The following is a 21,720-nucleotide window of genomic DNA, read 5'->3' as shown; positions in this document are numbered from 1 at the left end:
GTCCAGATAGGGATGCTAGCAATATGAAAAGAACTAAAAAAGTTACATTCATTCATTCATTCATTCATTCATTCATTCATTCACTCTCTCTCTCTCTCTCTCTCTCTCTCTCTCTCTCTCTCTGTAGACAGGGAATGTGGAGGTGAAATCGGAGAGTTCATTGGGTACATTGAGTCTCCAAACTACCCAGGAGACTACCCTGCCAATGTGGACTGCATATGGACCATCAACCCGCCCAGCAAGCGCAAAATCCTCATCGTGGTGCCTGAGATCTTCCTGCCATCTGAGGATGACTGTGGAGATGTGCTGGTGATGAGGAAGAACTGTAAGTGTCTGAGATGGTGGCTCAGAACAGCACCGTCTGTTGTGTATTATACTACTACTAATAATAATAATCTTTATTTAACTTTCATACAGTAAAAATGCATCTCTAACTGCTTTTCAATGCAAAATGAAAAAAACCGGGAAAGAAGAAAAAAATATTAAAAAAGCAAAAGACTATAAAAATAAATAAATGCAACAAAAAGGCAATGGCAGGAATGGGAATAAGCTATGTTTATAATAGTTTAAAAATCCCATGAAAAAGGTATAAACAAACATACCATAAAAACACAACAAATAACATCAACGTTCTGTACCAGGAAAAATAAAGGAAATTAAAAAAAACTATTTAAATGCTAAAAAATATGTCTTTAGCTGTTTAAAATCAGTGACAGAAGGAGCCTGATAAATGTTTATTGGTAATGTATTCCAGATCTTTGGTGCATAAAACACTGCCTCTCCAATCTTATTAAGTTTCATGCATTGAATATGGACAAAACTAGCACAAGATGATCTTTTATGACCTGATCTGTCAGAGATGTAGGAAGGTGCTAAACCATTAGGAGGTTTGAAAACTAGCAAAATAATTTTAGTTGATTCTAAAGGAAACAGGCAGTCAGTGCAGTGATACTAAAATTGGTGTAATATGATTTTGTTTCCCAGTCTGTGTTAAAATTCTTGCTGCTGCATTTTGCACAAGCTGTACTTTGCTGTACTTGCAGGAAGTCCCATGAACAATGCACTATAGTAGTCAAGTTGAGAAATAAGAAAAGCATGGATCAGTTTCATAGCATTTTGTGGATATAGATGGAGTCTCACTTGTACTATATTGTCTAAAAGGATAAACTGCCTTTTTGGTAATATGAACATGTGAGTTAAAAGTAAAATCAGAGTTTAGAATTATTCCAAGATTCCCAACTTTAGTTTATTTTGCCTGTAGAGCCAAATTTCCAAGTCTTTCACACATTATTTACTTCTTTGCTTCACTACTGATTACACTTATTTCTGTTTTTATGCTGTTCACCTAACAAAGCCTGACAGATTACGTGCAGTATTGTGTGGGGCAGTGGTAGCTCAGTGGTTAAGGTACTTGACTTGTAATCAGAAGGTTGCTGGCCAAGCCGCACTGCTGCCAAGTTCCCCTGTTGGGCCCCTTAACCCTTAATTTCTCAAATTGTGCTGAGTCATAATTGTAAGTTGCTTCAGATAAAAGTGTCAGCTAAATGCTGGAAATGCAAAATGCGTTGTGCTACAGATGTATGCAATTGTGTATTATCCACAGAACTATGAACATTTATTCCATGCTTCTTGAAACCATATTCAAAGAGCTTTGTGGTACACAATAGCACATATCATGCTTATCTGACATATTCACCCATATGAAATACTGTCTTCCATATGTAGAAAATCAGTTTAATATAGTTGTGGGGTTTTTTTTTTTTTGGTTTAACCAAGTTCTTAATTAAGAAACATTATTTGGTCTATTGTATCACATGAAACAGTTAAAGCCAGAAGTATCACCAGTGCCAACACCACCTTGATCAACATCTGTTCTCAAATCATTTACTACTCTCACTGATGCTCTTTCAGTGCTGTGATTTGCTCTGACGCCATAGTGGGTGTTTTAATGGATATTGTGTTTATTTCAGAAATTTTAATTATTTTACTCAAAATTGGAAGAATCAAGGTTGCTTATTCATTAAACGGCTGTCTGTCGAGAAAAGTGGCTGCTTCAAAAAACTAATGTGCAGTGTCTAACACACTTAGTCAAGGGCTATCAAATTCTGTCTCATTAATATTTAAAAAATGAATTTTCTTTTGTTTTGTTTTGTTGTTGAAGAGAATCTGTAACTGGTATTTTGGGGGTTATAAAATGTGACTGATTAGTAATGATTTTTGTATTAAAAAATAATACAAGTTCATTATATTTTGATGTCAAAGCCTAAGTGAGATTATTGGATAGCTAAGGATTTAATGTTATTAATGATTTAAATAAAACTCTAAGGTTTTGTCTGAGATAATTTACAAATTGTGGAAAATGTCTCTCTGTACCACATTATTATTTTAATATGATTTTTAAGAATTCCATACTAAGAAGTTTATTTTCCTACATTGCTATTCTCCTTTGATCCAGACCCATTTCATTTACATTTAGCTGATGCTTTAATCCAACAAAAAGATTACAGTTAGTGAATTATGACTGAGTACAACTTTAGCAATTGAGGGTTAAGGGCCCAACAGTTGCAACTTGCAGTGCTGGGGCTTGAACCAGCAATCTTCCAATTACACATTAAGTACCTTAACCACTGAGCTACCACAGCCTAAGTAAACAGCTCCCTACCCACAAGGTCAAAGTTCTCTTACTCTGTGTTAAATAACCATAGGACAGCATCCAGGATTACAGAACAAGCATCTCAGTGCAGGAGTGGTGATTGTATATTTATGGAATTTAGCCAAAGCAATTTACAATTATGACTGATTATAGCTTGAGCAATTGAGGTTTAAGGGCCTTGCTTAGGGGCACAACAGTGACAGGGCATGAACCAACAACCTTCCAATTACAAGTCAAGTACCTTGAGCACTGAGCTCCCACTGTGCATTGAGAAGTATTGAGAAGCATTTGATTATCCATTTGTTTTTCCATGGTATTTTTGTGGTGAAAAACTTCTTTTTTTTTTCTGGTGCAACACAATTTTACTGTTAAAACCGCTGACCATATCATGCAGTCTTGTGTTAATAAGGATCTTGGTGCAGGGCACTACTAAAAGCAGCTGCTGTCATTGTATTAAAATATTTTCTCTAATTTTTTTTTCTGTCTTTAATGTCATCAGCAGAAGGCATACTAAAAAACACACAGTAGCGATCTAAGATGGTGACATCCAGAATTCCATTTATGTTAATTCTGTTCATTTTAGATACAAAGATATTCTCCCACAAATTTTGTTCAAAACCACCCAGTATTCTTCATTCATCCAAGCTAGCAGGAATTAATACTTAGTTCATTCAACTAGTCAATACAAAATAAACCAAGGCAGAGTTTGAGTCTTATACACATCTGTTTGGATTCCGTTGCCCACAGGGTCGGTGACCTCCATAACCACGTACGAAACGTGTCAGACATATGAGCGTCCCATTGCCTTCACGGCACGCTCGCGACGCCTCTGGATCAATTTCAAATCCAACGATGTGAACAGCGCTCGAGGCTTCCAGATCCCTTATGTCACATATGACGGTAATGCTAAAGAGGCTAACCGGAAATGTATAATCAAATACTGCTAACTAGGTGTTAATACATTCCATTCATAAGTAGCCAAATTTGTATTTTGGGAGTAGCGTTCCTTACGAAGGTGTTGTCTGTTTCAGAGGACTACGAGCAGTTGGTGGAAGACATCGTCAGAGATGGAAGGCTTTACGCCTCTGAAAATCATCAAGAGATTCTCAAGGTTAGATCTACTCTATGGCAATTGCGACAGCAATGAAAAGAACAAGACCTAATATACTAGTGAACAACAGATGTGTTACAGATGCACAGGATCTTAGTTCTCAATGTTGAATGTATATATACGGTGTCCTCGAAATTATTGTTCTAAGCATTTTATTTATTTATCAATGGCCAGTTTGACCGGCCACAATGTGGTCTTCATAATTTGATGAAATATTTAAACCATGCTTCAGGCAATGATTCTGCCTTTTTATTTATTCTTGCCATAGGCCTGTAACAATCCCTTTATTCTACACCTTTTATGTACACTTCACAGTTATAAGGTGTGTTTATACCTTAGCATTAACTAGCAGACTCAAGTCTTGCTTGCTGTGGATTCAAGTTTGGTTTATTTGTCATACATTGCATTTCATTTCAGGATAAAAAATTAATCAAAACGCTGTTCGACGTGCTGGCCCACCCCAACAACTACTACAAGTACACGACGCGGGACTCAAATGAGATGCTCCCACGATCCTTCATCCGCCTCATCAGCAGCAAGGTGTCAGCCTTCCTGCGACCGTACAAGTAGCCGGAAACTCCTCTCAGCCTTACTGTTACCAGGCCTCAGTCTGCAGGATTGCAGTGCATGTTTAACAAAAAAAAAAAAAAGTAAAAAAACAAAACAAAACAAAAAAAAAACCAAAACAAAAAAACCCCAGGGGGACAAACAATAATAACAAAACAGGCAACCACATTTAGCAAAACTGCAAATTTACCAGCTTTGAGAAATAGCACATTATACACATCCTAACATCTGGCTTTTTTCTCTCTTTGTATTTTTTTTTTTTTTATCTGATATTGGTTCATCAGTTATCAGTTCTCTAAGATAAAGGGTTATATGTGTGTCGATTGAACCATTAAATTTGACATGAGGGTTTTGTGATTCGGGGTCCTCTTTATAAATTCATCACCACTGTGTTGTTGTGTTTGTTGGTAATTTGTTTGCATTTGATGTGGGTGCTGTCATTCTCGGTTGTGAGATGTCTCACGGAATATGACACATTCTGGTGGCGAAAGGTCTAATATATCTCATACTTTGTTAAAGGGACTTGGTGTAAATGGAACCACAAGTCCAGTTATGTTGAAAAACAACAAGAGTAAGTACATTTTTTTAATGGACAAATGTTCATATCTTACCCCACAAAGACGAAGGGCAGATGTGGAGTGGAATATGAGATACATTTTAAAAACTGTTGTATGTTCACACCAGTTATCACAAACCACCCACTGTCAAGATAAATGTACCAGATCTTCAGTTTTTGTATATCAGTATCCTTAACATGTCCTCATCACTTAAAACCTTTTTACATCATTCATGCGTTCCGCAATATTAGTCTTGTAATATTCAGCTCTTAGAGCTTCGTTAGCCTTACTACCATGCTGTTAAAACAGTACATGTACATGTATGTTCTGTCTGTTCAGTTTGTATTGTTGTCAGTTGCATATTCATTTATTACCTTATATTCAAGTTAATTTAACGAGCTGTAGAAGATGTAGTGCATTATTTTGAGTTTTGAAAGGAAAAAGTTATAAACTGAATTATATGGCTGGACTTAAGAAACAATGTGTTAGTGAACCCACGTGGTTCTGTGGAGGAGTGAGACCGATGTGGTGTTAGTGAACCTGCCAGGTTCTGTGGAGGAGTGAGACCGATGTGGTGTTAGTGAACCTGCCAGGTTCTGTGGAGGAGTGAGACCGATGTGGTGTTAGTGAACCTGACAGGTTCTGTGGAGGAGTGAGACCGATGTGGTGTTAGTGAACCTGCCATGTTCTGTGGAGGAGTGAGACCGATGTGGTGTTAGTGAACCTGACAGGTTCTGTGGAGGAGTGAGACCGATGTGGTGTTAGTGAACCTGCCAGGTTCTGTGACGGAGTGAGACAGATGTGGTGTTAGTGAACCTGCCAGGTTCTGTGGAGGAGTGAGACAGATGTGGTGTTAGTGGACCCACGTGGTTCTATGGAGGAGTGAGACAGATGTGGTTTTTTTGCAGGACATGCAATTGCTGCTTCTTCAAAAATGTCACTTTAAACCTGCTCTACTACGTTCAAGTCTTTAGAATTTCCTCCCCTGAAGGCCCTTGAAGGGAAATTCCACCCAAAATTCTTTTTAAAAAATAGAAAGAAAATACCTGTATATATTCGTCTCTATTGTCTTTCACTGATATACAGAGACAAGAAGCGTTGCTGACTGCTTCATGCTTGTAGTAGTTCAAAACACCTTTTCCCACATCACATGACATGAGTAACTGGAAAGACATGGGGAAAAAAGACTGGTGAAATTACCCATTACTTCACAAATGGCAGATTTTGCAGTAAATAACAATTTTGATTACAAATCCTTCATGTACACATTATAAAAGCATTATGTGTGCCTTATGAATGTGTTTATTTCGATGTTTCCTCCAGATAAAATGTTACTGTTGGCAAAAATGCTTTGTAGAGACTTTTGGTTAAAAAAAGTCCAACAGTTGACAGCTGTTAACCTTTCAGATCTCTCTATGGTAATCTTTTTTTCCTTTGTATATTGTAAATATGAAATAAACAGACTAATGTTGAGTCAGAGAGCTAAGGCCAATTCCAAATAATGTCCTACCATTGTATTTAGGGGTAATTTCTCACATATTCCTTCACATCAAAAATCCTGCCTCAATCCCTCCATCACAAGGAGGATGTATTGAACTTGTTTTGGTATGTTAAGTATATGTTCAAGTGTCAGACTGTGTAATTAAAGATAATATTTCTATATATATATATATATATATATATATATATATATACACACAATACTTTTTTTGTAACATTGACATTACAAATATATTGATATTTTGCCCCGATCTCACATCCAAAGACTGCCCTTGCGTTAGAGCCCCCTGCGGACAGACCCCTTCCCAACTGTGCAATCACCTTTGTGTCCAGTATTATTTTTTTAATGCAGCAAAACCCAAGACTATTTGAACAAGAAAGTAGAAAAAGAGATGTCTTCATCAGAAATAGGCATTTAATTTGTTCTGTACATTTTCCACCCACCAAAAATTCACTAATATGAACATCTGACTTTTGAATTTTATATAATTTGAGTCTTAATTTGATATAAAATTGACATATAAATGGTTTACTCATCTCTGCTAGGATGAGGTATATAAAACTTTCAACTCTGTCATATAAAGCTTTTCAGTGTTAAGTTCAATTTCTTGCCTTTTTTCTACAGTGCTGCTGAACCTAGAGAACAATGGTTTTTTTCCCTTTCTTTTGCAAAATGGTCATTTTGTGAAATAGCTGAAAGCTAAGAAAAGTTTTGTGGCAAATTAGCTGACGTTCTCTTCTTGTTTTGAGAGTTTGGAAAAAGAACTGCAAGGTTACACTTAATAATGCATCAGTTTATGACTGTTAATTTGATTAGTTCTGAATATTCCTGCTGTGATCCAGATTTTTACCAAATTCCTGTAAACCCTTCAGAAAACCAGAAACAAGTTTTTTTTCCCTTTTCATTCTTTTTTGGTTTTGCTTCATTGCCTTTGCCACAATGTTTCATTGAGTGGGTAATGGTATTTGCACTTGAAAATTGTTAATGCTCATGTAAAAATGTCTGGATTTTGTATTGTCTTTATAAATGAAAGGAATTGGTGTTCTTAAAAAATGTCTTGTCAGATCATTACTGTGTTTTCTTTGATGTTGTAACAAGGCCCACATAAATGACAGCACCTGCATCTACACTTTTCAATAGCAAAATGTGCATAGCACCATGCAAACCATCTGAATCTGTTTATGTTCCGCTGCATATCTTCAACTTTAAAAGTGTTTTGGATGAGATTTCTCTGGTTAAAGTTAAAACCATTTCATGCCAACAGAAAACACCATGGTGTATTGCTACTGCAGTTCAAATCCAAAAGAGAGAATGCAGCATGGCTGAACGCAGGTGGCATAAAGCAAAACCTCTGATTCACAAAGAAATATTCAAAGATTGGCTGTCTGATTTAAATACAATAATATGGAAAGCTAGATGATCCTTTTTCTCTTCACAGTGGTTGACAAGAAATTCACAGTTGACAAACTAACAAATTCATACTGAATCAGTATCAACTGAACTATGCAATGAGTTTGCATCCTTGAGCCTTTGTCTTCCCCCATCATCATGTAAAGTTATCATGCTTAAACTGTCCCGGTTTAGTGCTTTTAACAATTACATTTGAATCGATACAATGAGTTACCTCAAACTATCCACTTGCAGCCTCCCGATCAGCTTATTAAAGAATGTTTCACTCAATATCAGCTGACATACTTCACATGGTAAATACCTCAAACACTTCTTTTGGGGCATTTTCTTTAACTCACTAAAAACTGCAGTTTTTAAAAAGAGAAATCTGGAAGCAACACAAGCAATTACATACCCATTTCAAATATATCGTTCATTGGGAAAATCATTGAGAAAATAAAGTTCATGCAAACTTACTGACTTTCTGTCTTTAAAAGGTTGGCTAGACAAATTTCAGTCAGGATTTCCACCTACTTCATAGTACTGAGACTACTAGTATGTAGTATTGTAACTATTTGTGGTGACCGTTGTTGGCCAGAGGAGGATGGGATGGGCCTCCCCATTGAGTCTCAGTTCCTCTCAAGATTTCTTCCTCATGCTCTACATTTTCCTTGCCAATGTCACCCTTGGCTTGCTCACTGAGGGCTTGGACTTTATAATACTGCTTTGTGACAACATCTGTTGTAAAAGTGCTATATAAATCAATTTTGATTGATTGTTTGAATGTTAGCTAGCAGGAAGCAATGTTTCAGACCTTTGGAAAGGTCTCTTCTTCTTCTACTAGATTTTTGACGGCTAACTTGTCCCACTTATATTCAACTTTTTTGATTGGACATGGTTTCTGTGTGTCAACCATTTTCCCATAGGAAATGAATGGAGGAATGTTCGAAACCTTCATACACACACCCTCGCATATACCATACTCTAACTAGTTACACACTACTGGTTATTAATCAATCGGGACTCTGAGGCAGCCACTTACTTAATACTTAACCACCTGTTAGCAACAACATAGTAACCACTTGAGGTACCACAGCAACCTGACAATTGCATAGCAGTTGCCTGGAACACCATGGCAACAACCTAGCAAGACCATAGCAACCATCTTGCAACCACTTGAGACTAGATAGCAAACACTTGTTAACAATGTAGCAACCACTTGGTAACTCCCTAGCAACCACTTAGCAAGACCATTGCCACCACTGGTTAACACCCTAGCAACTATTAGTGACTCCATAGCAACCACCTAGCAGCTACCTAGGAATCGCTTAAACTGTGCAATCACTGCATTTTCTTCAAGAAATGCACTTTTCGAGTTCTTCATTTACCTTCATTTAAAACATGTTACAAATATAAGCTAGCCTATTAGCCCACCAATTTCCCAGTCTTTTTGTAAAATATTTCAGTAAATAAGGTATTACATCCTTAGACTCAGCTGAAGCCAGTAAAAAATAGCCAATAAAGTTAACCTGGAATTCTTGATGTGGATGCAACTGGAAAAGTGAGGTGTGTCAGTACATTAGTCCCAGGAGTAAAACTGAAACATTTTTATTGTGTAGTCCACTGTAATCTTTTCAATATAGTAATTTGGAAATTTATAAAAATTCAGCTTCCTTACCTTCACTTCATCACAGTTCGTCACATATTCAGTTCATCACATATTCAGTTCATCACATATAGGAAAGTCTGTTAATTAAATGAATGATATTAACATATTAGCCTGTTTTACCACATTTAACAAACATTTGTTATTTTATAAACAACTGTTTTTTAAAACTTTGCTATTCCTAAACAATACATTTTCCTTTTATCACACAAAAGCTGAAAATACATCTTTGTTGTCCAAAACACATTTAAGTAGAGCAAGTGGTAGTGTGCTAAGACTTGCACTGATGTATTAATATATGTGAGGCACATGCGGACCCACTGTTGCATACCGAATGCTTCTTTCAAGTGTGTTTTCCCTGGATGTCATAGAACTTTCCAAAAATTCAGAACAGATATTGTGGCAGATATTGTCACTGCTGGGCCAGTCTAGGTCTACAAAGTGCTGTTTTCTTGATTTGACTTTCATGTTGGCTTGTGCAGTACTAAATGTGAGAATACTTTTTTAAATTTCAAATTGCACATCAGAGAGGAGGAAAAGGCATGTCTTTCAGAAACTGTAACATTACTCCGGAAGCATCTGTCTTTTCAGAATACTAACATGGAATCACCGCTGCAGATTGATTCCGTGCTTCAGACATCTGATGTCAACTCTGTGGCTGATATGAAATATATCCAATAGGAGGACATGAAAGACCTGTTGTCTGATATATATCAGAGAAAATTACTGTAGGCCTCTAGATTAGCTCATTAATATTTATCTAGCCATAGGCACATTTATTTTCATTTAATAAAGTGTAATCATTTCTGCATAATGTGCATGCCAATATTGACTATATATTATAATAAATATTTATTAAAATAGCGATGATGTTATTTGACATTCATTCATACTGAAGTCTTTGTTGTTTTAGAAACTGAGATCCATCACTTTGGATCTCCAAGTTATTCACACTGATTCTTCAGATTCAAGTGCTTCTACTCATCCTAACTCCTCATATTCATCCACCTCTCTTATGGAGACTCCACTTAATTTTGAACTCTGCATTTTATATGAAATGAGCCCAAGACAAGCTGCCAGTGGATGGTCAACATCAAGGGATACATGGGTCATGACAACTTTTGCATCAGGACTTCCTGCATGTTGTGATGTTCTATATTTTCAACCCCCATTATCAAGACAAGGCTTCCAAAACCCTGGAATTAATTCAAAGGTCGCTATTACTGAAGGTAAATGACAGTAACAAACTTAGTGGTATTGTATGTGGTAGTGATAGTCAAGGTTATTTAGAGGCCTATTGGATGACTGGAACAGGAGTTCCCACTCCATTCTGGAAAGTATGAAGGCAACAATCACAACACCTCAAAGTGCAAATTTGTATTTTAATGACAGGATGACTGGATGTTTCATGCCAAACTGGATTTTTTGATTTGAGTTTGATTTTGCCGGTTTTGCTGCAAATATTTTTGTGTGGTTTTTCTTTCATTTGGCAATTTAAGGCATTGTGATCGTTGTCTTGATTTTGGCCAGCATGGGGTGAGAACGTCTCCTCCAGTCACACTTCCCTTGACACACAATGTGCCGAGAAGAGCGACGTTTACTGGGCGCAAATCCAAAATCAGAGTAGTTAGAACAGTCCAGGGTCAAAGAGCCAACATGGAGAGTCTGAGAGAACATGGCAAACAAAAAAAGACAAAAAGTACACAATAACAGAAGAGGGGGAAAGGCTACGATAAGGAACACAACTTACAACGTACTAATAGGCTTGCACAAACATTTAAGTAACACCCAACATAGAGTGTTTATACTTAACATTATTTAGCAGATTATTTTATCCAAAGCAACCTACAGTTATGAATGAACACAACTGGAGGGTTAAGGGTCTTGTTCAAGGGCCCAACTTGAGCAATGGTGGGACTTTAACTAGCAACCTTCGGAGTACTAGTCTGGTATCTTAACCATTAAGCTGCCACTGCTCTAACAAGCATGACCACAAACAAGGCATGGATTCACAATGACCAGCGATGAGATTGAAGACACAAGGTATATATACATGTACTAATGAGAACTAAACAAGAGACAGGTGATACAAATGATGGGCAGAGAAAACATGGAAGGAAAACACGAAAGACATGAGACAGGGTAACCAGGACGACAGGACGCTAGGAGGAGCCAATTGTGACACAACAAATATTTTTGTTTTTCTTTCATTTGGTAGCTTTAGGTGTTGTGATCATAGCCTTGATTTTGGCCAATATGGGGTGGGAACTCTTACTCCAGTAATTCAACTGGCCTCTAAATCTTAACCATCTGCATAACATACAATACCATTAATTTTATTACCTGTATAATTTCAACTGTTTCTCTTGTCTAATGAAGGTCCTTCTGGAAGTTGGCTATTTAATGGAGAACTTTGAACTTCAGATGTTTTTCACTAGATTTAAGGTGGTGCCTCCTGTTTGGGCCAAAAACCTCTCTTAAACTTTTACTGGTGTGCCTGTAATGATTGTCACAGTTTGCAATTGAAAGTCATTTTTGTAAGCAGTCATACATTCATTTCAAGTCATCAGACCAATGCAGAAGTTATCCATTTTCAGTATTTGGGACAAGTACTTTTTTAAAGACTACTCATCTGTATAAATCCAGAAAGAGAAAGCAAGACCACCCTTGGAAAGGTTATTTCCAAGAGGACCGGAAAGGTGTTTCAGAGAGGGACCACAAGTGTCAACCCGTGTGTTGCCACACTGTTGAAAAATTGACTTCATCTAGGTAGATCACAGCTGTCTTGTAATGATGATGTTTTATTATGTGTTTGCTTCAACTCCAGTAAAACACTGCATTAAAAACTTTTTGCTTTAAACTTTATATTGGTGTGCTTGTGAAAGCAACATCCAAGAATACTATAACCACTTAGCAAAACACAACCACCTTGATAGTAGTATTTAAAGATTTCATTCAAGTAACTGAGGGTGCTTAAAAGAAAATGCAATACTTGTAGTTGAAGTGTGTAAAGTAGTCGAAGTAGTAGTTGAAATATTTTTTTACTGCTGCCAATGATAATCTACTTGTATACCAACCTCTGTTGAGTATATTTGTAATAATTTACTAACACACATTCATTCAGCCATACTACTATTTGAGTGCTATATTTTTACATTCTTTTCATTTTATTGGTTACTAGGGGACTGTAGGCTACAACTACAGCATCAGTTACTGTACCTACTGCCTCTAATATTGCAAAAGAATCCTTCTGAAATTCTACTTATTTAAATTGTAGGTATTTATAAGAATTAAATGCAAAAATAGTATTTGTCAACCGTAACTTACTGGCATATATTATAAAATTCTACTGTCATACTGTAATGCAATATACATTAATATACTGTTAAAATAAGTTGAACCGTAGATGCACTGTAAAATAAACAGTAAAATGCTGGTATTTCTGCTGCCAGTATTTTACTGTTAATTTACATTAAAATTCTTTACAGTGTAGATGATTTGACATTTTCTCAACCACTTTTTTGTACTTATACTAATGCACACATTAAGATAAATGAATAAATGGTTATATAAATATAATTTTGGTCTAACAGAAAGACAATGTCTCTTCAAAACATCAGTGTTGGTGTACAAAACCATATTTTTCTTTAAAACATTTAAAATGTCACTGACACAGTCTCTAATCAACTAACACTATAACTCTAAACTACTGCATGTTGAAATCATCTTTTGTACCAAAATATAAATCTCCTCCTTCAGCTCACAATTACTTTGGCTTTGTTCAGAAAGTAAGATTAAAAAATTGAAAATCAAAAATGAATGTAAAAGTGCAAGTGACCAGTGACTGAAATGTAAAAGTACTGCCATGATGAAATGAAAGACCCAATGAAAAGGTTTACACCCTGATGCATTTAGGGAGTGCTGGTTTCCACTTCCCATCTGTCCCACAGGTGACAGTTCTGGCACCCACAAGTCTCCAGCCAGGATTGCAGGTGAACTCAACTGAGTTGCCAGTCTGGTAGCTTTGCTGAAACCAAGAAGATCTTGAACCAAACTTCATGTGTGGGAAGGGGCAGACAACACCTGTGCAAGAAAAGAGTTCTTACATGAATGTTATAATGTGTTTTTAAAGAAAAACGTATCAATGAAAGAGAATTAATGAAGGACATGTGTGAACTGTGGAAGAGCTTAGACAGTTTAATATGTTTCAGAGTCATAAACATATATAATAATGAAGTAGTGAATAAACTATTAAGCATAAAAAAACTAATTTGTAATTAATTACAGTGAGACTGACTTTGGAATAAATTCTATTCCCAATACTAAAAATACAAGAGAGAAAATATATACATTCACATAGTAAAATAAATCAATTCTAAAGTAATTTTACATAGCAAAAATCATGAACTGGAGTAACTAACCAGTTGTCCCTTCAGTTCTTTTAAAAAATAAAAAAGGTCTTTTTAAAAATAAAAAAAAAACCCACCAAGCCTGTTGCTACCTGATGGTGTATGGGGGATTCTGACTAAATATAACATCATTTTACGAGAGCCCCCTAGTGGGAGGCCCTACAAAACTTGTGGTATGTTCCCAGCTGGGAGAGTGGCCATGGTCACCTCTGCACTGAGGAGCTGAAGCACTCCAAGTCCCCTTCTCAGTGCAGAATATTTCTTGAGAACCAACCAGTGTCCCAGTGAGACACCTGTAGGACACAAGGTCACCAAATCTTATGGGTTCATCATCTGTAGGGCCATACATTTCTGCCCCTGGCACCTCTGGGGGGTTGGAGCACTTGACAACTATAATACACACAACACACACACACACACACACAGAGAGAGAGAGAGAGAGAGAGAGAGAGAGAGAGAGAGAATTCATTTCCACAATAATGTATAAATTTAAATGCAACAGTAAGGCATTCACTCCTGCAGTCAGTTATAGCAGGGATATACCTATTGCTGCAAGAGAACACTGAGAATTGAGAACATATTTAATCTTAGAATAGAAACTACATCGTGCCTTAAAAATCTACAACACGATTAGATTCCCCAACATGTTTAGAGAGCATGTACATGCACAGTAGCAGTTCCCTCTTCAGAGAAGTTCAGATATTATACGGCACTGCTCAGGGCTTTCAGGAGTCTTACAGCAGAAATAAGAACTAAACTTTTGGCAAGCGTACCCTCACACACAGGTTTTCTGCCATCCCAGCCTTCAGCCCTGCAGTGTCTCATAGCCTCTCCAACCAATTGGTACCTACACACACACACACACACACACACACAATTTACAATGCAAAATCGACATGAACTGCTGAAGGTAAATCTAGGAAGAACATACAAAAGAAACAGAATTGCAGTGTTGTGTCATCTTTACTAGAATTTGCCAGTATCTCATGCACTGTGTCTGATACCAGTGTCTGATACCAGTGTCTGATATCAGGCATATGCCGTATTACCCTTCATTGCACTTTGCAGTTGCAGTATCCCCAAATGACACTCCCGTGTAATCAAAATGCCCATTTTCCAACTCTCCAGCAGACCCACATTTTTTCTCTGAAGTTAAAGATTCCTTTATTAGTGATATGTTATCAATATGTATGTCGACAAAAATAATGATATATAGCACGTAAAGTGGACAGAGGATAAAAATAGTGTACTTCCTTCTGTTAGACAGTAACTATATTTAAAGTAATTTTGGAATGATGTGACATGACTGCATTTCGCAACTTACTCCTACATATCAACTGTAATGATGTCCAGTGGCCGTTATCACAGTAAATGGTTTCATTCCCTCCAGCCCAGATATATCCATGAATACACCTGAACCGAACCTGGGATCTGTCCTTATACTGGTCCAACTGCCCGTCTCTGGGGAAGGCGTTCGGGTGGAATGGGAGCTGTCCACACTGGCCTGGAACTTTTTAAGCACCACAGAGACGTTCCCATTCTAATGAAGTTTCACAATATTCCAGTTTAAAAACTGGATTCATTAATTAGTAATGTAAATGTTTACTTGCCCTACAACAGCAATTTAGCACAAAAACAATTGGTTACAATAAAATTACAATAATAAAAGTTACAATAGAATTGGAAGAGATGACATTCAGGCATTTGTCTGCCGTTGGCCATCTGGTCCACATGTGACCTGTGGGTGACCCAATCAGAACAAATCTTTTTGACAAATGATGGTCACGCGGTCCTTAGCTCTGTATACCGTTTTCTCGCTGTCCCATGTCCTGCCATTGGCCACGGCGAGGTGCGTACATGTTGAGCTGGACAAGCTCTGATATAATGTGGCAATACGTACAAGCAAAGTACTGATTATATGGATTTAAATGACTGAAAATGAAAGGACAGACAGCGTCAAAGAGAGCAAAGTGTCCTATTTGCCTGGCTGATTTGAGATCGGATAATTGTGTTAGCGCACCTGAGTTTGGTTCACAGGTGGGGACAGCGGGTGTCCAGGAACCATTAGCTTCACAGGTTATGTGCTTTGCTCCACTGAGATGGAAATCCTCCTTACAGCTGACTGTGACAGTCGTGTTAACCACACGACGAACAATGTTGATCACGCTGTTCAGTACATTCAGGGATGGACATTTAATCTCTGTAAAGAAAAAACAAACCATGGTATGTTCAAGAACTTTGCCTTATTTTCTACATTTATTGCTATTAATATTTACAGCATTTTGCATATGTTCTCACCTAGAGAGACTTACATACTTATCAGTATGACAGTGTGTGTATGCACTGCCTGGGGAATCAAACCCAGGACCTTTTCCCACACTTTGCACTACCTGCTTTACCAGCTGAGCTACAGGACACAGTAAGTAATAATTATAATAACATATGAATTATAATATCCTCATTTCAGACCTCATTACTTACTCGCACATTTCATGGGGCGTGGGCTCCATTTGCCGTCCTGGCCACACTGAATAATTTTGCTGTTACCCTGCATGTGGAAGCCCTCGTGACAGGAGAAGAGCAAGCGCTCGCCTGGCCTATACGCATGCTTCGTCCCATTCAGCATGACGTGCTGTGCCGTGGGCCTGCGACATGTCACCACCCTGGCAGCTGCTGCTTCTCTGATCCTGTCAGAGGCCCGAGCAGGGGTGTGAAAGGGCTTAGAGAAAGAGTGAGACGCTGGAGAGCAAATGAGAGAGAGAGAGATGACTCTACAAAGTATAATAAAAAAAAAAAAATGAAAAAAAAAGGTGAAAAACAAATAGTGGGTTATAAACAACATGAGGTCTGTGTTGTAAGAGCAGGTAATGACACATAAGGGTTTTATATTTATCAACCTGTTTGTCCAAACTGGAAAAAAATAAAAATATTTAGTGTATTTCACAGAGGTGACCCTGACATTTTTTTCAGTTATGCTGAACTGTTGTTTGTGTCACACGCCACCAGAGGGTGCTATTAAGCTATACTTGTACTTAGAACTGTGGCATACAGCTTTCCACCACCAGGATGTATCAAAGGGTGTACAGCTGCTCAACACTGTCCCCTCAGCCCGGTGCCTGTCCTTGGTGGCGAATCACTAAACATACTAAGAGACACTCTCAAGTTGCCCAGACTGGATTGGACTGTACACATAAACACACTATACACCCCATTACAATCTATTACTCCATTACAGTATATTGTATACAAATGAACCAAATAACTGCTGCTACTAAATTCTGCTAAAATATGCTCTAATATAAAGTACACAAGATGGTTGTGGACTAAGAGGTATCCGTTGTATGGCACTTTGGCTGTGGTTATATTGCAGTTGGCTGTGTCTTGTTGCACAAAATCAGCCCACTAATTGTTTTTATTCTTTGCCTAATTGTTGAAATTGATCTGCTATGCACGATGCACGCTATTTCATCTTTCTGTGTCCTTTGCATGTAGTCTGAGATGACAATGAAGCTGACCTAACCTGACTTCACTAACACTTGCTTGATATCTGAAGACTTGCAGAACCATTGACGTCAGCAAGGCTGTAATCTGCATGCTTCTAGACACTTAAGGCCGAGTCTTGACTGAAAGGCCTTGAAAATTAATCAAAACAACTGCATTATGTTGCCCTGCTTAGACTAAGTGGATGACTGAAAAATGTTAACATTTTGTGAAGTAAAAGGTAGTCTGACATTAATAGACTTTATCTGAGTGTGAAATACATCTCACCTATGCAATTAGGAATTGTACCACTCCACCCATTATCAAGACACTCCCTGAAAGGCATTCCTTGTAGGACATAACTGAAAAGAACAAAACTGTGTTATACAGATCTTAAGCAGCAGCAGCAGCAGCAGCATTATCATTAACATGTTTTATTTATAAATCACCCAAGGTTGCTTTACAAAGAATGTTATGCAAAAACAAAAGATCAGAACCTATTAACTATAGATATCTAATCTTATCCATGAAGGGTCAGTATGACAGCAAATTTTCATTCCAGTAATACTAAGAAAACCTACCCTACCTATCACAGATATCCAGCCACACACAAAGTCACAAAGGTATACAAAGGGCTGGTGCCCGCGGATGCGCGTGCAGAAGCTCCCAGCAACATTACCTACACTGACTGATTACTGTAAATTCGTTTGCTCAGTGGAATTAAGCTTTGTCTTTCCATTACCCTGTGTTGCACTCTGCATAGGCTTTGTCACCGAACAGGTTCCCATCCTGGTGGAATTTCCCGTTCACAATATCTCCAGCAGAGCCGCACTTTTTTTCTGCGAGAGAGCGCGAGACGGGGTGAACAACACAGAGGGCATGATGAGTACGACTCATATTATTCTTATTGTGCTGTTTATTAGGTAAACAGCTTTATATTAGAATCTTAAATATTCTTAGAGTATGAGAGTTTTGTTGGTTTTATATGCCAAATGTTTTAATAAAAACAGTGATGAGCTTTGTCACTTTATGTGAGCGTATCACCTCCTTGATTTTAACACGTAGATGCCTTACTTATGAAAACCTCAGATAAAAGGTTACGGTATAGATACAGCAATTATTACAGTAATTGTATGCATGTTGTTATGGTTATAAATCGTAAACATTCTTACTTTTACATTGCATGTTCAGAGATGACCAATGTCCGTTGAAACAAGTAGAGTCGCGTCTGCCTTGCCACTGAGTATAGCCTTTGTCACATTTGTACGTTACTTTATCTCCGTCCTTGAATTCGGATATGAGAAGATACTTCTCATCCAACCGCCTATTTTCATAGATCCTTGGCTGTCCACATTTATTTGAACCTTGTGACACTGAAACAGACAAGAGAACTCTTTTAAATGCAAATTAAATATTCGATTTAAAACTGTTTCCAGATCTAAATTTCCACAAGCAGCCCTCTCAAAACACAAAAATACTACTCACCGATTAATGTTACTGACGTAAATAACAGCGTAGTCCACAAGATATCCGTCATATCTGGACGAGTATCTCGGACTTGGTTTAAAAACAGGACGCAGAGTGAAAATACAACGTGGCTTTCTTTGAGTCTTTTTGCAAAGCTCACACAATAATCACAGTGGCGTAGCGCACATTAATAGGCTCAGAGTCGGACCTCCCCTAGCTGGCTCCTTCCTCAGCTTTTGTCACGAATAGACTTCATGTATTATGTAGGCTATTACAAGAATAGGGAAAAGGGGTGTAAACGGAGCAAAACATGTAACGCTAATACCAGGTCAACAACAACAAAAGCTAACAGAATATAGATGCCAAAGGTTTTTATTACTGTAGTGTTATGTCCAAACATGGTACAATTTCGCTATTTTATTTCCGATATTATTTCCAAGTTTTTGAATGAACCATCTGTTGCGGCATCCTAAACATCTGGCGTAAATTTCGATTTTATAATTTATACAGGCAGTAAACACACGGCAGAATAAACTACATTCAGAGTCTTGACCATCGGCTACAGTTCGGATAGGCTTGGTTATCCAAGTTTGAGTCAACATAGCTCTTTGCTGAAAACAGAATTTTACAGAAGTTCGAAAGACAAACTTGCACAACATGAGGTAGCTTTATTTACTATTTCAGATTTTTGTGCACTTCTCATTGTGTTAGATCTCAGTGCTGCCTTCAACATTGTGGATCATGATATTCTCACTGAACGACTTGAGCACATGGTTGGGCTACAGAGGACTGTCCTAGACCAAATATGGATGGCTAATTCCATCACCAGTATTTTAAACACTCTTTAATACCCTCTCACAATTTGTAGAGCCCTATGTTAAAAACCTTTGGTGTCACTTTTGATTCTGACCTCATGTTCAGTATGCAAATTAACCTTACAGCTTTTATCAGCTCAAAGCACTAGCTAAAATAGAACAGGATGCCACTAAATATTAGGACTGCCTCATCTGATACTGTCTTTAAATCTAGACTTAATGCTTTTTTTTTACATTAGTATTTTATAGGTTTATTTATTTATTTGATGTTTTTAAAAACTTCTTATTGCCCTTTATTTCTGAGATGTTTATTATAATTTATTACATATCCTGTCCTTGTGAACAGCACTTTGGTCAACTCTTGTTTTAATGTGCTTATTAAAAATAAAATTAACTTACTGTAGGAGTCTCATGTTATTTGAGTAAAACATGTTGAAATAAAGAATGTAAGATGAATGTGTATTATGTCCTGCACTGCAGGCTACACTACTGGCTGGATATCAAGTGGCCCCTTTGAGTGGTTGCTAAGATTTGTACCCACTGCAAGAGGAATGCCAGTCAACTGAACAGTAATCAGAGAATAGGGGTTTTTTTTTCTCCAAAGGTGCTGACATTAAACCAACGCTTGAATGAACGCAAAATAACTGGAGGTCCTTGTGTGCATTATTTAAATTGTTTCACATCAGGACTTTCAGAATATAATGTGCAGACCTTTTCAAGTTGGCTACATTTTTTCCAGGGGGTTACATTTAAAGTTTTTTTCTAATAAGATCACATCCAGTAAATAAATAAACTTTTCTGTTTCATTAGGTGACAGTGACCGCTTATTTACAGTGGAACTATATTCAGTGCTCCATGTATGTGCTAGTGGTAGAGTAACCTCACCAGGGGGGAACACATTCGGCAAAGTTTAAAAGGGAGTGAATGGAAAATTGCTGGACACCGTGTCTTGAAACAACTTTAATATAAAATTTCAACACCAGCCATTTTCAATACCCTTTCACCCAAATAAAGGGTCATATTTAAATATATAAATGAATGTGACTGGACGCCCCCGGTGCCCTGTTTCTATCCCAGAGGGAGGCCAGCTGTCACTTGTTTTGACTTGTATCATTAGCTGACCAAATCACCAGCTATGCTAAGATAGTCAGTACTGGCATCTAGATAGCTAACATTAGCTAATATTGTGATCAAAATGCTCGTATATTGCCTACTTTTAGGCTGTAGAGTATTAGCACTACTGTTATTAATATCTTAACTAACTAAACGAATCTATCTGGGGATTTGGATAGCATTTTTTGAAACGAATAATTCTCAGAGAATTAATCGGTTAACTTCAGCCTACTGGACAAGATGTTCATGGGTGTTCTCAGGATCCCACAACGTAACATCTGCTGACACCTTTAAGCCAACAATACCGGTGCTGTTTACATCCGATCTGGCTCCATTTTGCATCATGGACTCATGTAAAACCTTAGATCAGGTTTTAAAAATAATTTGTCATGCAACCCTCTACACAATAGCTTTTTTTGGCATATTTTAAATGTACGTTTAAAACCAATTAAGATAAATACACAATGCAAATTAATAGGAAAAAATACAGTTATTTTCCCACAGGGCATGGGCATGACCATAAATGCACTTTGTTTCTATAGCTCTGTGGAAGGACTATAGCAAATAATGGCTCTATGGATCCTACCTGTTTAGGTAAAATAACGTTTAAACTACATAAAAATAGGGCTGCCATGCTGATAGACAGCTGAAACAATCACTTTTAGAAAACCACTGAGCATCTGTTTTACGATAAGGGTGTCATTATTTCTTGAATGTAAACAGTCATCATTTTGTCCCCTTAAGCTACTGCAAAAGTGTTTTTTGACTACAGTTAGTGGAAGACTAGATTCTGACTTCAGATCAGCCAGGATAGCTCATTAAGAATTAAACCAAACTGCTGTATCATTAACTGCACTTATATCACAGGTTACTTGTAATCTTGATGCATGACTTGCAACACAAGGAGCTTCATGACCATTTTGAAAGAAGATATTACTATTATTATTATTAGTTACATTTATAGAGCACCTTTCTCAAACTCAAGGACACTT

General features: G+C 37.4%; 2 protein-coding genes across 3 annotated transcripts in view; one reads left to right on the top strand and one right to left on the bottom strand.

Moving 5' to 3' along the window:
- Positions 1 to 4,414, top strand: part of scube3 (signal peptide, CUB domain, EGF-like 3) — a 63,900-nt gene extending 59,486 nt beyond the window's left edge. For both annotated transcript variants that reach the window (XM_027018089.2, XM_027018088.2), the window contains 4 exons: positions 128 to 325; positions 3,401 to 3,553; positions 3,685 to 3,764; positions 4,182 to 4,414. In XM_027018089.2, the coding sequence (XP_026873890.1) occupies positions 128 to 325; positions 3,401 to 3,553; positions 3,685 to 3,764; positions 4,182 to 4,334 (584 nt within the window). In that variant the 3' untranslated portion in view covers positions 4,335 to 4,414. The remainder of the gene's footprint in view (positions 1 to 127; positions 326 to 3,400; positions 3,554 to 3,684; positions 3,765 to 4,181) is intronic.
- A 7,811-nt stretch (positions 4,415 to 12,225) lies between these two features.
- si:ch73-217n20.1 (CUB and sushi domain-containing protein 1) lies at positions 12,226 to 19,006 on the bottom strand. Its single transcript, XM_027018101.2, has 11 exons — positions 18,819 to 19,006; positions 18,506 to 18,706; positions 18,076 to 18,172; positions 17,622 to 17,695; positions 16,335 to 16,592; positions 15,874 to 16,053; positions 15,178 to 15,363; positions 14,903 to 14,999; positions 14,627 to 14,700; positions 14,061 to 14,243; positions 12,226 to 13,527 (listed from the first exon to the last, which is right to left on the bottom strand). The coding sequence occupies exons 1-11, from the start codon at positions 18,868 to 18,870 to the stop codon at positions 13,340 to 13,342; spliced, it is 1,590 nt and encodes a 529-aa protein (XP_026873902.2). The 5' UTR covers positions 18,871 to 19,006; the 3' UTR covers positions 12,226 to 13,339.
- Between the last annotated feature and the right edge of the window lie 2,714 nt (positions 19,007 to 21,720).

This window comes from Electrophorus electricus, chromosome 22, assembly GCF_013358815.1.
Source record: "Electrophorus electricus isolate fEleEle1 chromosome 22, fEleEle1.pri, whole genome shotgun sequence".
Taxonomy (NCBI): Eukaryota; Metazoa; Chordata; class Actinopteri; order Gymnotiformes; family Gymnotidae; genus Electrophorus; species Electrophorus electricus.
Note: the sequence above shows the minus strand (reverse complement) of the source record. Positions and strands in the feature narration are given on the sequence as shown.

Bases quoted from the DNA above. Each gene is read 5' to 3' on its own strand.
- si:ch73-217n20.1 (XM_027018101.2), bottom strand. From the start codon at position 18,870: ATGACGGATATCTTGTGGACTACGCTGTTATTTACGTCAGTAACATTA. The intron at 16,054-16,334 runs GTAAGTAATGAG...TTTTCTTTACAG, and splicing joins ACGCCCCATGAAATGTGCGA to AGATTAAATGTCCATCCCTG. The intron at 14,701-14,902 runs GTAATACGGCAT...GTGTGTGTGTAG, and splicing joins ACTGCAAAGTGCAATGAAGG to GTACCAATTGGTTGGAGAGG.